General features: G+C 37.2%; 1 protein-coding gene across 6 annotated transcripts in view; it reads right to left on the bottom strand.

The window, feature by feature from the left end:
- The window catches only part of spag9b (sperm associated antigen 9b), a 67,382-nt gene that overhangs the window by 22,732 nt on the left and 27,366 nt on the right, over nt 1–17,284 (bottom strand). For 4 of the 6 annotated variants that reach the window (XM_014028505.1, XM_014028517.1, XM_014028510.1 and 1 more), the window contains exons 3-5: nt 13,554–13,624; nt 12,026–12,123; nt 5,205–5,352 (exon numbers count right to left, since the gene is read on the bottom strand). In XM_014028505.1, the coding sequence (XP_013883959.1) occupies nt 5,205–5,352; nt 12,026–12,123; nt 13,554–13,624 (317 nt within the window). Of the gene's footprint in view, nt 1–5,204; nt 5,353–7,047; nt 7,543–12,025; nt 12,124–13,553; nt 13,625–17,284 lie in introns of those variants that run through there. The other 2 variants (XM_014028535.1, XM_014028543.1) reach the window with 2 other exon arrangements.

Here is a 17,284-nt window from a genome sequence, read left to right as displayed (position 1 = left end):
GTATTGAGATGAACTTTTGTTATTGACCAAATACTTATTTTCCACCATTATTTGCAAAAAAATTCTTTAAAAGTCAGACAAAATGATTTTCTCAATTTTTTTTCACATTTTGTCTCTCATAGTTGAGGACTACCTATGATGTCAATTACAGGTCTCTCTCATCTTTTTAAGTGGGAGAACTTGCACAATTGGTGACTGACTAAATACTTATTTTCCCCACTGTATGTTTATGACATATGTTAAGTTACTGCACTGTATTGAAGAATTTTATAGTTATTATAGATTAGTACTGATGTTAGAAACAACACTAGAGTATTAGGGTTTCCTTTTTTATAATACTTTTATAATGCTTAATCTATTATGTGTTAATTGAAATAGAGTAGCTAAATGTCCGAATTATAAACAACACAAGTGAACCGTTTTTATAACATTAAGTTGAGGTTTTTGTATGAATGCCTGTGATTCAGCCGTAGGTCAGTAGAGGGCGAACTCAGGCATTGAAGAATTGTGTATAAAAACATGTACTTCCTGATTGTGAGTCAGTGTGTGGTTTCCTGTCAGATCCAAATGGCATTAAATCCTCACGCCCAGAATTCTGGTTTTGTATGATTTTATCTCGTCTAACAATCATCTTATTTAACAGTGGCGGTTTTCCACTGACTTCAGTCTTTGAACACGAATATTCTTACAGTATGTTGGTTTAATAAACAAATATATCCAAACATTTTTAAAATGGCAGTTTTATTACATTTGGGTAAGGGTGCAGCACTATGTGATCCTTTTGTGTCAACTAAAAATTGTTGGCCCTTCCATCATTGAAGATGAAAAGTTTGAGCAAACAAATAAAATCTCTGTATGTGCTGCTTTGTCTATTCAAATGTTTGAACAGAAACCTTTTTATGTTACAGGAGCTTGAATCTTTATTTTCTGGTCATTTTCACTCTCTTTATTTGTTGTATTTCAGTTTATTACTCTGCTGATCTCAAACAATTTCTCTGTATTTTGCTCCATCTGTCTTGCCTGTAACTATGACCAATTTCCTRGTTCCTGCTGATGAAAACATCTCCACATCATGATGCTGCCACCACCATGCTTCATTAAGAGATGGTTTCAGCATGATGCAGCTTAGTCTCATGGTACTGTCCTTGATGGCCTGCAAAAGAGCTCCATTCATTTTTAAAATCTGAAAGACCATTTAAATTGCAGGTTGTAAAGCAACAACAACTAAAAGTTGCCAAAAGATGTGAATACTTTTGCAACCCACATCAGCAGCTCTTTATACATTCCTTTTTTCCACTTGAAATTCACAAGATTAGACTCAAATCATTCAAAGCCAAACCACTGAACAAACAATTTGATGGGAAATTATTCCAACAATAAGAACAAAACCAGTTCCAGATTCACCATTGCGTTTCACTATCTGACCTGGCTTGCAACGTGCATGCACATACAGATTTTTAGACGGTATGCAATATGGAAAAACAACAACAAAAAAAGACCCTAACATTACTTCAAAGAAGGGAGAACATGCATGACTGAGTCAAAGCAACACTCTGGGTATGTTGTTGATGTGGGAATGACATAACATGATACAAAACTCTTAACAATTTATTTTGTATAAAACCACCCTTTAATGCTTTAATGTCCTCTGATATCTCCACTCTGAGTGGACGACTTTTGTCTTTGTTTATCAACTTTTTCTCACTGTGAAAACAAACATTCACTAGTGTAAACCAGGTCAGTTTAGGAAATTGAGATTTTCATTTTACTTTTTATTTATGGCCAAATCATCAAAACGATATTTACTGTAATCACAGTTATGACAGAAGTTCATCACAAGTTTTCATAAGGGTGAGGTTTGGTCTGGATGTTAGTTTAACTGAGTGTATTTAAACATGCAGCAAACTTTGCACCACAACTTGAACAAAACCAAACCATGAAGCAAGTTAGTCTCACAGATGCTCTTTGTTAGAAACAAGTCTACCTGAGGCTCATCAACACTCTGACAGAGAAAATCCTCCTGTGAACTTCCACCTTCCTCTCTGGCTGTGGAGAAAAGCTCCTCAAACTAAGAGACATGAAAAAGTCTGCTCACCCATCTACTACAAAACAGTCAGACAAAGAAAACTAATTTAAAGCAATACTAAGAAAAAATTGCAAACATTAAAGAGCAGCAACATATTTAGATTACTCACTGTATTTGAGTTATGAGATTTCAGAAATGTAATGCTAATTTAAGTATTTGTTTGTATAATAATAGTTTGGGTTGATAAAACTAATWTTCGTCCAGAATCATCAGCTGTTAAAAAAATTGTTTTGATATTAGGGCCGCCACAAACAATTATTTTTATAGCTGACTGATTTTTTTTGATTAGTCGACTAATCAGATCATACGTTAATTGAATATAAAACATACAGCTTATCACGCCTGAATGCAGCTGCTATTATATAACCATGGTTAGATTTTAGCTATATGCTAACTAAAAATAATTGCTGTGGAAGGCAAGTTCTGCTCTGCAGATATTGTACAGGTTTCTCTTTCATTTCCTTAAAATGATCCCACACTTTGAGCTCCGTTGCCAGGTAGCCATGATACCAGAGCCTGTCTGTATAATGTCTTGTGACGTCCACGGCCTACCCCAGTTACCACTACTGTGCACGTGTGTCAAGGACAGAAAGGCAGATGTGGCAATGGAAGGTGTCAAAGCAGTTTGGAGAGAAAAACAATGTAAAAAAACCACAACAAAAATTTAATTAAATAAAAACCAGTAATCGACTATTAAATTAGTCGTCGACTAGTCGACTAATCATGGCAGCCCTATTTGATATTTGAAGTTACTTTATTTACTAAGTAAAACAGCTGAAAAAATATCCTGAACAGGTGGCGATTCCACAGTTTATGTGAGGACTGAAAATGCAGCGCTAAAAGTGACCTATATTACTGGTTGTGTATAAATAAAACCTGAACTGGTATTTACAGTACAGGTCTAACACTCAACACTTCCATCATTTTCCATTGTGGCATCCTAATAATAATTCACCTTGAGTTGTTTTTCCTGTTAATCCTCATCTCTATTAATAGCCGTGAGTGGATGGGGGGAAAAACCTATCAGGACAATAACAAAGCATCTGCTTACATCCCTGTCACCTGGAAAAACAACAGATGCTGCAACACATAACATGTTGGATCCAGGCTCAGGTGGTATGAAGGTATTTTGTTATACTACAGTATCAAAATATGTTGACAGTATATAAAAATTATGACAGAATGAGCCATGTGAGGTGAAGCGCCAAATTTCCACCAGGCTGCTATGAGAACTGGGACATAAATAATTAGGCTATTTCATAATATTATTGACGCGTGTTCAGACCACCTCAGATTATTCAGAAGACAGACGGAGGAGGAGTGGAGCAGAGACACCCCTGTCTGCTGCGCCTTTTAACCACCAAGCAAGGTAAAAATGTATTTAAAAAGAAAATAAATGAAACTGGAAGCCTGGAAAAAAGACCTGAGAGTTAATTTATCACTGGAAGATTGGCAATCTGTCTGTACAAGGGCTCAAAAACAGTTAACTCTCGCTTAAGGTTACTGCAATACAAATGGTTAATGCAAATCTACATTACACCAGTCAATTTAAATAGGTACAACTCTAATATACTAGACTCATGCACAAAATGTTTAGAAGAAAAGGGGACTTTGCTTCATTGTATCTGGGAATGTAGGGAAATTAAAAATTTTTGGAAAGCAATAAAAGATACTACATAACATCTTATCTCGAAAGAAGTTGTGATGGATCCGGTTTTTCTAATTTTGGGCCTGTACCCAAAAAATTCTTTGTTTACCAAAAATGAGCAGCTGTTGATTGATATGTGTCTATTAGAAGCTAAAAGACTGATAACATTATTCTGGAATAAAACAACAGGACCAGGTATCAAACAATGGATCAGGCACATGCTGAAGACTTTATCTCTGGAACGCATAATATATCTCAAAAAAAGGGAAAAATGAATTATTTGGGAATATTTGGAGACCCTTCCTGAATTTTGTTGAAGGGGTGGACTTATCTCAAGACAAAGAAACCAGCTAAAATCATAATTMATGTCAGATCATAATAGTAAACCTGGAAGCCTCAGCAATGGACTATTATCTCCTGTGTATTTGGTGAAGTTTATGCGGATGTGTACCTAAGAGGGTGTTGGTTTTGTTGACTGTATAGGAAATCTATATCTGTAAAAAATACAATAAAAATAATGTTGGAAAAAAAAGAATATAAATAAAGTATATTATATAAAGTATAAGGAAGTATTTTTAAAGGTTATACCACAGTGTGCAAATGATAAATACCGTTAATAGTTGAAATGTTTCCAAATACTCAGCACTCTGAAATTATTTTTCCTTTTGTTTTCGGTTTCTTTTCTGTACGTACAGATTCTAACCCTTGCCCAAGAAGTATTGCCTTTATACAGGCGTCACCCTGCAGTTGCTAGAGAGTTACACAAGAGTTGAGTGTCCCTCGGTTTAAAAAAAAAAAAAAAACTTTACCCCAGCCCATTAAAATCAAACCTACAGGAAACATTCCCAAAAGAACAAAAGGTGCTGCAAAGAATCAGTAGCTGTAAATCTGTAGAAAACAACCAGAGAAAGATAACAACACAAAGGCAATAAGAGGCAGTTTAGTATAAATATGTGTTGTTGTGTTGAGAAGTAAAGTAATGAAAAGTCCTACAACTGGAATGAACTGTGAAAAAAATACAACTCTTATCAGATCCTATGTGTAAACTTCTAGAAAAACTACAAATGAATACTTAAACACACATTAATATTCATGATGGAGCATTCTTGGAAGCATAAACTCCAACTGCAACAATATGAAAGACACTGTGTCTCCTCCACCCTCCCTCGAGGTTAAAAGCAGGCCCCAGAATGGTACCACTTCCTCTACATCCTGGGCTCCAAGCCACCAGGCTCGTAGTTAAAAATTCTGCTCACACTGAACAAGCCCTTTTCTCCTWACAGAAATGTTCTCTTTCCTCAGTGTTTCTTGGCAGCGAGAGTTTTCAGTTTGTCTCCACAACATCTTAAGTGACCTGGAGATGATGTCACCGTTCAGGTCTGTGGGAAGTTCAGTAACTTTACAGTCTAAACCTGTTTGTTTGGAGAAAAGCTTTTGACTTTAATCTGGACATTAAAGCTTAAATCGTACCTTGAGGCTGGTGTTGGACAGTGGATGGCTGAGGTTGTTGAATCTCCATTGCTCGGATGGGGGGTCACTGGGTTCTCTCTGGGGTTCAGGGGTCACACCATCAATACCAGGAAGTTGGAATATGCCCATGGAGATGGGACGCTCCTTCCTGGAGGCAAAAAGAATGGGGAAAAATAAAAAAAGAAAATCAAAAACTTGGAATATATATATATATTTAGATGATAGATGACAGACAGACAGACAGACAGACAGACAGAACAAGAACACCCATTCAAGAGACACACATGACAAAAAACATGGAGGAACAGGTAAATAAACACAATATAAATTGATATAAATATATATATTGATTGAAAGTCTGATTATTTGGAATGAAAGTCTGACAGCAGAGCTGGACTTACAGACCAGTCTGGATGCTAAGCTAAGCTAACTGGGTGGTTGGAGTGGGATTTCTTCTCTCACTGATGACTGAAATGTATTATTTCAGGCCTAAATTTATCAATTATCAATTAATCAATTATGTGATGTATTCGTGTTAATGTGTGTTTAAATTCATAACTTTGAAATAAACAAATGTAATAAAGTTTAGAGAAAAATTTTACGAGCCCTCAGCAGTACCAACAGTGGCCCACTAGAGGTCGAAACCCAAACTTTGAAGGCCCCTATTAAAAAAAAACATTGGTTCCCAAACATTTTTGCCTTTTACCCACAGAACAAAAGTTAAGACTTGACAATGACTATATTGATTAAGTTTACAAACATTGTTTACTTTTTAACAAGAACTTCAAACTTAAAAAAAGTTTTATGCAGTTATGGCTTTAAAAATTAACAGTTTGGCTAAATGTCCTGCTGGAAATCCTTTTTAAAGTCTATTTGATTTTACAATGACCTCCAGGACCCCACTCTTAATGTTTCTTGACATTAAGTGACCCCAGCYCAACTTTAGGAACTACGGCTGTATACCGTGATGGAAATCATGTCCACCTTCTTTATTTTGTTTAACTGTTGCTCTCAGGGAGGTTTAAAAAAAAGCAAAGTGCAGTGATAAAGTTTCATTTAAGAGCTGTGCAGAGAAATCCATTAGATCTGGTAAACTGTCTGGACCTTAAATCGTCAACTTGGCAGAGCAGTGAACACAGATCTGAAAAACGTAACAAGACAAATCTTGTGTCACAAAACCATGGGGACTTCACAGAGAAGTGTTGTAGCGTTGCCTCCTTTGGGACTGAAATGGTGGGAGGAGAAATGCAGCTGGTTCTTTTTAACTCCATAAGAACCAAACTGTAGCATTAATTCTTCTGCAACAGTCTACATGACAGATATACCTCTAACAACTCTTCCATCYGTAAGAAAAACTATTCACTAAAAAATAAACACTGAAATCCACACCGATCACATACTGTTCACATCAGCATTTGTTAATCAAACAGAGCGAGGACAACAATGGGAGCCAGCAGAGAACGATGACGAGCAGGAAAACAATGAACAAACCACCATATTGAATAAAACTGTTCAAAAGAAGGCCACTCGTAGGGACCAACACTGCCTTTGCCCGCTGAACTGATCAGAGAAAGTTTTWAAAAATAATTCCTTATTTTGAAAAAAAGACAAAAAACAGGGAATAATTTAGTAAACAGGCAACTCCTAAATTCAAACATTTAAGGCTCTTTAGTCAAGAAATGACTCCTGTCACTAAGATGACCTACATTTAGTGTACAGTCTCAAACTATCTGACTAACATCCACATGGCAGCAACTCACTGACTGCATGCCTACAARAGCTAACAGAAGATAAGTGATGACAGAGTACTTTTGGATGTTAGGTAGTAAAACAACCCACAAACCTGGTTTGTTTGGAAGTGGAGGCTAAYGAAGGCAGAGCAGGTAAGCCTCTGGTAGAGACAGAGTAGTGAACCAGCAGCAGCACTGACAGAGACACCAGCACAGCAGAGTTGATGGCCACCGCTCCCCCAACAAAGCCAAAAACAAACAGCAGCATACACCCGGGGCTCATGGCCCCCCAGATTAAAGCTCAGTGCCTCACCAGGGGGCCGAGAGGTTCAACAACAGTCAAGAAAATAGTAATAAAAACTACTGTGGTGTCGTCCCCTGAAGCAGTCTGCTACACCCGACGCAGCTAGGTGAGTTTAGAGCAGAGGATGCTGCAGCTCAAAGAGTTTGAGCAGATCAAAGGCAGAGAGAGTGTCAGCAGGACTGATTATCAGAGCAGCAGCAGCACAGACACACAGCAGATCCTCCACAGAGACACAGCTGAGGCTGGGAGCAGCAGCAGCTCTCCTCTGCCAAACGAGTCTGCTCTCCTTCCTCTCTTTCCTCCTCCGATCATCTGCCAAGACACAACACGGCTGTCGCTGTGCAGTCTAGAACACTGACGCCCTTTCCCTCTCACTGTCATGGCACCCAGCACCCCTCCCTCCCCGTCTCCCTCACTCTTTAGGGCGCCGATGCAGACTGCTCCATATGGATCAGGATGCTGCTGATTGGCTGAAAAACAGGGAGTTTAATCAAAAGATTTCCACTGAACAATATACTCCATAGAGGCATTTAGGTTTATGAATATGCTACATGTTCACATGAAGTGTGGAAAATATACATGTCTACAAAACAAGTTCAGTTTTGTAGAAATCACTTTTATACAATCACAATAAAAAGTCTTATTTTTAAATTCCAAGGTTTTAGATATCTACTTTAGATGAACAATTCTGACAATTTAAAATTAATTTTTAATTTAACAGAAACTGAGCCAAAATGCAGAATTCATGAGTGGCAAACTAAATGCACATTCAGCACAAAAAAAGATGCAAAACTCCTCTGTATGAATTTATGAGCCCCTCACATGGCTGTGSAGGAATTCTCGCCCAGTCCCCCTCCCCAACGCTGCTTCAGTTCCTTGGGGTTTGCAGACATTTGTTTCTGAACAGCTCTGTTAAGGTCTCACCACACTGCGTCGGTCCAGTCCAAGTCTGGACTTYGACTGGACCACTTCAACATCCTCATTATTTCCCATTTTCAGACATTCTGTTCAAGATTTGTTTTTTGTTTTTTTAGATCATTCTTTTGTTGAATGACCCCACTTTGGTTGAATTAATGACTGTAAGATGTCRCGGTGATTTGGTTGCAAAATTAGCACAAATTATGACTCCTCAACCTCCTCCTGATCTTACTGCAACCAGTTAAACTTCTAATTGTTATGAGCATTCAGGAGATAGCATTATTTCCAACTGACCCAATCAGCGTGATCAGTAACACCTGTGTGTCACCTTTCAATCACTTTCACTCCCTTCGACGCAGGATTCCTGGGTTTTCAAACCCCACAATTATACAGATTGAAAATAGTTTTAAACTAATGTTACTAAACTACATTTGCACCACATTTGTTTTCCTCCTTTTGCATGCTTCAGGGAAACATTTCAGACAGCTCGGTAATAAATGCTTACAGTTTTAATGTTCAGCTCTTCAGCTGCCCTTTCATTCTAGACAGGCTTTTAACTTTTAGTGTTTTAAGGTCTCGTCTTAAAACACATTTGTACTCGGTGTCTTAATGCAGCATGACATTTACTTTTTATTTGCATTATTTAAATGTTTTTATTTTGAGTATAATTGTATTTGAATTTATTTATTGTTTTTATGGTTTATTGCGTTCCAAACTATCTTTTTACTGTTTATTATTTTATGTGTTGCACTTTGGGCAGTGAAAGTTGTTTTTTAATGTGCTATTTGAATAAATCAGCTTGAAGTATATATTTCATGCACACTCTTGGTTTTTTGTAAGAAAATCCTTTTCTACTTTTTTGGAATTCAATGTGCAACAAAGCTGTGAAACTGTTTAAAATGTTTACATCCAGGGGAACAATTTACAAACTTTTTTTTTTGTAAAATAAACTATTAATGTTGTTCTAAGGTTGACATGTTAAAGAAACACCCACCTCAACAAAGCAGACCAACAGGAGCAACGACAATTTGTTTCTTTTCAAAATAGCATTTTAAACAACTTAATTTCAGCTGAATAAATTAAAGAATGCTGTGTTTTTCCCAATTTTATTTATTGTGTGTTTGAATAAAAGAAAATCCAACTTCATGAATCTTTTTATATAATCATGTGCTGATCAGCTGAGATATTTCTGTATGTTTTTACACCACATGTACATTCTTTAACAGCCTCCAGGCCATAAAAACAATACAACAGTGCTACTGTGTAAACTAAATGCTGGATAAAACACAAGAGATTAAAACAATTATGTTTGAATGTAGCAGGAAGGTCTTCTGACCTCCTGGCTTTTTGCAGCATGTTGCTCAGTCATAATCCACTCTACAAATGAGCAGTGGACCACAAAGCTCATCATCCCATTCAATCAGATTATTCTGGCAAAGGCAAAACTACTTCACAGAGTTATGCAGCTCCCACGACTTTCTAAATCAGACAATCAAGCTGTTGTACTGGAGACACAACTAACATCATACAGGATAACCTCTTTTTTTACTGAACATCTAAAAATAACTTTTAAACTCATTTCCTTTTATACAAAATATWTGATTATTGTACATTCAACCTCTTATTGCAAATTTATTCTGACTTATTTCTGCCACATTTCAAAAGCCAGCAGTGTGTAACGGCCATTAAATAGTTAAATATTGGTCAAGTTGTTTTGTAGAATGACCTACAGTATATAGTTGTGTCTCGATACCAGCATTTTTAAATATAATCACACAAAATGTCTCGATACTCAGAACAATCCCTGTTCTAACAATTATATTGTCTTATTTTGAGCATCGCTCGAACTTCTGCTGGATCTGAATCAAAGTTTTGCTGAGACACAAGTCCTGCACCCACTCCTTATTTTGATTGGCTAGAAGGCCCTTCTACTGTGTTTAAGTGAAAGCTGTCCACATCTGACTAGAAGAAAGAGAGCCACCTTGTTTTTTCTTTAAAGAAAAGCTTTTAAAGTCATTGTATAATTTTTAAAATCTAACTCAGTAAGTACTTGGTATTGATACTCGATATCAGCGACTACAAAAACTGAAGTAATTGTACTTGGTTTGAGAACAATTGGTATTAAACACCCCTAATTTATATACACTCACTGGCCACTTTATTAGGTACACCTTGCTAGTACTGGGTTGGACCMCTTTTGCCTTCAGAATTGCCTTTATCCTTCATGGCACAGATTCAACAAGGTACTGGAAACATTTCTCAGAGAGTCTGGTCCATATTGACATGATGGCATCACACAGTTGCTGCAGATTTGTCGGCTGCACATCCATGATGTGAATTTCCCTTTTCACCACATCCCAAAGGTCTCTATTGGATTGAGATCTAATGACTGTGGAGGCCATTCAAGTTCAGTGAACTCATTGTCATGTTCAAGAAACCAGTCTGAGATGATTCACACTTTATAACATGATGTGTTATCCTGCTGGAAGTAGCCATCAGAAGATGGTACACTGTGGTCATAAAGGGATGGACATGGTCAGCAACAATACTCAGGTAGGCTTTGGCGTTGCAACGATGCTCAATTGGTACTAATGGGCCCAAAGTGTGGAAATTATCCCCCACACAATAGCACCACCACCAGCAGCCTGAACCGTTGATACAAGGCAGGATGGATCCATGCTTTCATGTTGTTGACGCCAAATTCTGACCCTACCATCCGAGTGTCGCAGCAGAAATTGAGACTCATCAGACCAGGCAACATTTTTCCAATCGTCTATTGTCCAATTTTGGTGAGTCTGTGTGGATTGTAGCCTCAGCTTCCTGTTCTTAGCTGACAGGAGTGGCACTCGGTGTGGTCTTCTGCTGCTGAAGCCCATCTGCCTCAAAGTTCGACATGTTGTGTGTTCAGAGATGCTCTTCTGCCTACCTTGGTTGTAACAAGTGGTTATTTGAGTCACTGTTGCCTTTCTATCAGCTCGAACCAGTCTGCCCATTCTCCTCTGACCTCTGGCATCAACAAGGCATTTCTGCCCACAGGACTGCCGCTCACTGGATGTTTTTTCTTTTTCGGACCATTCTCTGTAAACCCTAGAGATGGTTGTGAGTGAAAATCCCAGTAGATCAGCAGTTTCTGAAACACTCAGACCAGCCCTTCTGGCACCAACAACCATGTTCAAAGTCACTTAAATCACCTTTCTTCCCCATTCTGATGCTGGTTTGAACTGCAGCAGATCATCTTGGCCATGTCTACATGCCTAAATGCACTGAGTTGCTGCCATGTGATTGGCTGATTCAACATTTGTATTAATGAGTACTTGGACAGGTGTACCTACACTGCAAAAACTGTCCATCTTACCAAGTTTTAAAATCTTACATCCAGCCAAAAAGTCTTTTTGATCTTGTTTTGAGACYGATTTACTAAACAAGAACTGATTGTGTTAGAATAATAATCTTGTTTTCAGAATGTGTAAGATTATTTGTCTTGTTAGTCTGAAAATTTGACTCTAAGTCAAAAAATTTTGCCAATGGAGTAAGAAAATTTTTCTTTTACTTACTCTTGAAATAAGAAAAAAATGAGTCAAATCAAGTATTTCAAGAATCTTACCAAGTAAAATTTTCTTACTCCATTGGCAGAAATTTTTGACTTAATTTGAGTCAAATTTTCAGACTAACAAGATAAATAATCTTACACATTCTGAAAACAAGATTATTATTCTTACACAATCAGTTCTTGTTTAGTAAATCGTCTCAAAATAAGATCAAAAAGACTTTTTGGCTGGATGTAAGATTTTAAAACTTGGTTAGATGGACATTTTTTGCAGTGTAATAAAATAAGTACCAGTGAGTTTATATCTATGAGTTTGTCTCACCGTCTTTTAGCAGATATGCCTGTGTCTGAAGGCTCTGCTGGTGTCATTGGATGCTGGTGTTTAGTTCGTTCCAAGTGTTCCATGTAGCTGTGGATCATCTGGAAAACAGAAGAGAGTCAAAGAACTAGCTACATTACATTATTTTGTAAATGCAAATTACTTTTATTTTGAAAACCTGATGAGAAATATAGGCATGAATTTATAGGTGTAAGTAAAGCCTCTACTGATTGCCAGACCTACAGAATAACACATGTTGATATCAGCTTCTATTAGACTTTCCTTTTCTCTTTTGAACATTATTCAGGTCAGTATTTGTCTGATATAACAGAGGTTTGGTTGGACAGAGACATCCATTAATGATCCATAATGAATAACTAACAGAGAAGGATCAAAGGCTCGGCAGCAACATTATTCATGTTCAAAGCCTTTATGTTTTAATTAAGCTCAGCAGAGCTAACATGAGTTCATTATTTTAATTTAGCCATTATTCTATGATTTTGAACAGACCACCGGACAGAACTTCTACATTTTTGTCCATAGTGTACCACCTCTTCTCAAAAATCACCACATTTGTGGACAGCGTCACCAACTGTGAGCTACACGAGACGTACAGCATGTATCACTATCAGTTCAAATAGGAAGCCATGATTCGCTCTTAAATGCTTCTGATTGGATCAGATTGAGGGGATCAGGTGAGGCATGACTCATAAAGGAACAACGGCTGGTTAAATGTTAGGCAAGAGGCGTGAATCAAAAGGCAGGGTTGGCCGTGGGTCAAATCTGACCATAGACGCTGAGAGGAGCTTTCCCAAAAGCACCTTCAACCTGTCTCAAGAGCACTAGAGCTGCAAGTTGACTCCTACATGAGAGCTCTGCTTAGACAGAACAGATCTGAGGCAAAGGCTCAGGCCTAAAAAACATGAAGATAATAAATAATTACTAAAAAACAGGTCCACCTCCACAGCTGCTCAGGTAGGAACAAAGTGAGCTGGGGTTAGTCCAGGTGAACAACAAGCCTAACAAACTGTGCACAGGAAAACAGGCCATGGTTTTCAAAAAATGGCCACATGGCTCAACAAGTGCAAACATTCACGAGTTTGATAAGATTGCAGCTGAACGGTCTTTTAACTACGCAAAGCAGCAACATTTTTCACTCTAGACTACATASTGAACTCATTGTAGAAACTTTACTTCTTTATGACAACAAAAACTTGGTACTCTTTTAAACTAGATGATGCATTAAAGTGTGTATCATTTTGTTGATGTCCCAAACTGAGGTGAGGGGTCAATTTAAGGGCTGACAGAGTAAAATAAAAACTTGGATATTTGGTAATGTCTCATAGCAAATACAGTAAATAAAACGTTGATCCTTCTATGCTGCACTTTGTTTTGCACCATCCATCTTTTCTACCCCAAATCTCAGCCATCAAATATGATGTACTACCTAACTCAAGTTTCCATCAGGCATTTCTTTGTTGACTTTAATATATTAAAGTAAATGTGATGTTTTCATGTCAGACCAGCCTACCTCAGTGTGTCTTTGATGAAGAGCATTGTACTCCTTCTTAAGGTCTGCTTCTCTCTCTTCAAATCTGCCAACTGGATGAAAAAGAAATAGTTTAGAAAACTGCACAGGAAAATATCAAACATATTTACTTCAGGTGGTAATTAAACATAAACACAGATAATTATCTTAAGTTGTTTTGATAGAACAAGAGAAATAGGCCCACCAWTAAAAACCTTATCAGAAGTTAATCCACTGTAATACCATCTGACAGCCAATAGAAGGCAGTCATGTGTTGCTAAAACTCTTCTAGAATTGGGACAAATGAACTAATATTTCTAAAATCTGTCTCAACACTTTTCACAAGATCAAACGCTATTATTTGTATGTTTCAAAGCCATTAAAGCTTTATTTTGAAACCTTAAGTCAAATTGTACAAATAGATCAAGTAATCTGGACTTTTCATGTCATTTCCTCATGTAACCTTGAATACATTTTAAAAGCTCCAAAACATCATAAATATTGGAAAAACTTTGTATTAATCAGAAGAAAAAAGGTAATTCTTAAGTTTACAATAAAAAAGGAGTAAAACACCTGAGTAAAAAATTCAAGTCACAGTAACAACTTACTGACTCCTATGGTCAAGACTACCAGGCAGCCTTGATTATTTGCAAGACTTGCTTGAAGGAAAAAAAACAGCAATGAAAATGTAATCTTAAAGAATAAATCCAGCACACTGAGCATCAGCAAAGAGCTGATGTGGTAAAATTCACAGAATGTAACACTCAAGGCTTTAGAACAGGCTTTAAGTCTGAAGCAGCAGGTGTTTAATACCAGCTGCATGGAAAATGTGACGAAAACTGTGATTCTGTGGTTATTTCTGTTTTACTATTCTTCCTCAAAACCACAGACAGATGTACACAAAGAAAACTAGAAGTGATTCAAGGAAAGTCCCACGTACAAGACTTGAATATGTTCAGCAATGCTTAAACTATGACTATTATAGCTGACAAGTGTTTGTCAAAAACAATTTAAAATCTGAGTTTTCATCTACCTCCACGTAAACAAATAATCTAGTGATAAATTAGTCTAAACACAAGTGAATTCTTATCTGTTTGTTATATTTTATACCTAAAATTATGAATTGCATAAGATACTTTTAAATTACTCTTTTAGAATGTTTAAATATCAAAATCAAGATAAAATCAGTGAAAAGTTTTCATGACACAACACAGCCACAAATCCAGCCCACAGGACAGTAACAAAAAAAAGTCTTACTAGTGCTGGGCGGTATACCGTTTTGTACCGAAAACCGGTTTTTATTTTTGTTATGATAGGAATTTTCTTAATACCGGACATACCGGTTTAAATAGCCTGAACATGTGCGGAACATTTCGTCGTGGCCGCCAGTGAACTGTTTCCCGGGGGACTCATTTCCTTGCAGCACCACTTAGCGCATTAGCATGCTAACGTAATTGCTGGTGCAACTGGCGGCGGCTGGTGTTTCAGCTGCCTTTTTTGTCTGACGTAAAAAAWACATTGCGTTTTCACCATCGCTGAATGTAGTAAACACCTCTTCAGTGACGTACACGGTTAGATTTAATGCATTACATTAGAGACGTTAATGCATGGAGACTTTAACGTGCTTCTATTGTGAAAGGCCTGGGGGGGGGGGGGGTTTGTAGTAGAGTTGAGTTGACTGGTGTGCAAGGTGAGTCGTCCTTTTAATTTTTTTAACACGCAAAGAAAGACCTGATAATGATTTTTTTCTCAACCCTTCACAATCGGACCTAAATGAATGATTACTGTCTACAACCAGTCAAAGATGAAAAGACGTACACGAGGAGGGAAACAGTGATACAGAGGTACAGCAAAAGAAAAAAGTCAATAAGCAAAGTTTGTACATTTTATTATCAGTTGAGCTGTGAGGAAAAAAATACGTCAAATACCGTGAAACCGGTGAAATTGTTGAAAATACCATGATATAAAATTTGGGTCATACTGCCCAGCTCTAAGTCTTACTAAAAAAAAAGAGGAAATGTCACATCAGCAAAAGAAATTTCCTCTCTGATGCTGACAGGCGAATGTTGCAGCAGTGAAACAATCAAAACTGTCCCAGAGTCAACAGTACAGCCGTAAAGTGATTTTTTTATGAGTTGCAAAAAGACGTCATGTTCACACAGTCTTTCAAATTTACAGTGGGTTGCAAAAGTATTTGCCCGCTTCAATTCTGCCTTAAAATCTGGAATTTAAATGGATTTATAATTTGATAAGGAAATGATCTACACAGAATGCTCCAGGTTACTGAAATTTGTATTTAAACCTTTAGTAAATCTTCTAAAAAATTTCTTAAAACTGAACTCTCTCTCAAACTCAATAGTTTGTAGAGCTACAAGACGGGCAAACCCACGTGAACTTGGATTAGTGCTGCTTGTGTTCAACAATCTTTACATCAAACCAAAGGTTCTCAGTTGGGCTGAGGTCTGGGATTTGATTGGACCATCCCAGGGCATTTTACAGTTTCTTCTTAAACCCCTGGATTGTTGCTTCAGCCATGTGTTTAAAGTTATTGTCCTGCTGAAGGCAAACCTTCATCCCAGTTTCAAACASGTTTCCCCTCAAGAGTTTTTATTTTTTGCACCCTCCATCTTTCAACATCGACCAGTTTCTGTTCATTAAAAATGTTCCCACAGTAAGATCCTACCACCACAACCACCAACATTTTTTCCTGTGAGGATGATGTTTTCTTTTTTCTCTCTTTCATAAAGCCCAGCTCTTTGCAGTGGTCCTAGGGACAGATCCTCTCATCTCAACACAAGAGCTTTCCATCAGTTTTATCTTTGGCTTCTTGTGTTTTTCTCCAGATAATATTCTCCTTGAATGGTCTAAGTTTTATTACACAACCCTTTCTTGGCAGGTTTGACATCATTTAATTCACTTTATAATAATGATTTAAAGCAGCTCTCTGGGATGTTTTTTTTTTTGTTTCTTTTTGTTTGTTTGGTTGTTTTTTTTTTGTTTGTTTGTTTTTTATCTGTACTTCACAAATTTGTCTCAGACCTACGTGGAGAGTTCCTTGATCTGAATGCTGTCACTTGATGGTAGCCCAGAACAGATGGATGGTTTTGTATATATGTGTTTTTACAGTTGTTCAAAAGGTTTTTCTCCATTTATTTGGTATTAGTGAGGTATTTTGTGTAGGATTCCTGAATTCAAATTGAAAACCCATTTAAATTCCAAGTTGTAAGTCTGTTGAAAACGTTAGCCGGGGGGGTGGGGGTGAGACCATTTTTGCAACCCACTTTAAATCCTTTTATATTTTACTTCAAGCACAAATTTTAAAAGTACATGTCCAACAAAATTTGAATGTTTTCTCCAATCATCTAGCAAGTAAAAAAAATTACATAAAAAATAAATCATAATAAAATATAATAAATAATTAAAAATCAGTAAATAAGACATAATAAATAAATACAATCCCCTCTGCACTAAATCATTCAGGGTCTGAAATATGTTGCGATTACAACTTGCCCAAGCAGAAAAGGCAGGGGAACAGTGATATAATAGTAGTAATGGAGCATAAACAGACTGAACATGGACACACTTCTCTGGCACATCAAGACCAACGTCACCAGACCTGCAAACAGTCAATGCTGCAGAGACTATACCTGGCCTCGTGTGTGTGTGTGTGTGTGTGTGTGTGTGTGTGTGTGTGTGTGTGTGTGTGTGTGTGTGTGTGTGTGTGTGTGTGTTTT

Source organism: Austrofundulus limnaeus, unplaced genomic scaffold (genome assembly GCF_001266775.1).
Source record: "Austrofundulus limnaeus strain Quisiro unplaced genomic scaffold, Austrofundulus_limnaeus-1.0 Scaffold5, whole genome shotgun sequence".
NCBI lineage: Eukaryota > Metazoa > Chordata > Actinopteri > Cyprinodontiformes > Rivulidae > Austrofundulus > Austrofundulus limnaeus.
Note: the sequence above shows the minus strand (reverse complement) of the source record. Positions and strands in the feature narration are given on the sequence as shown.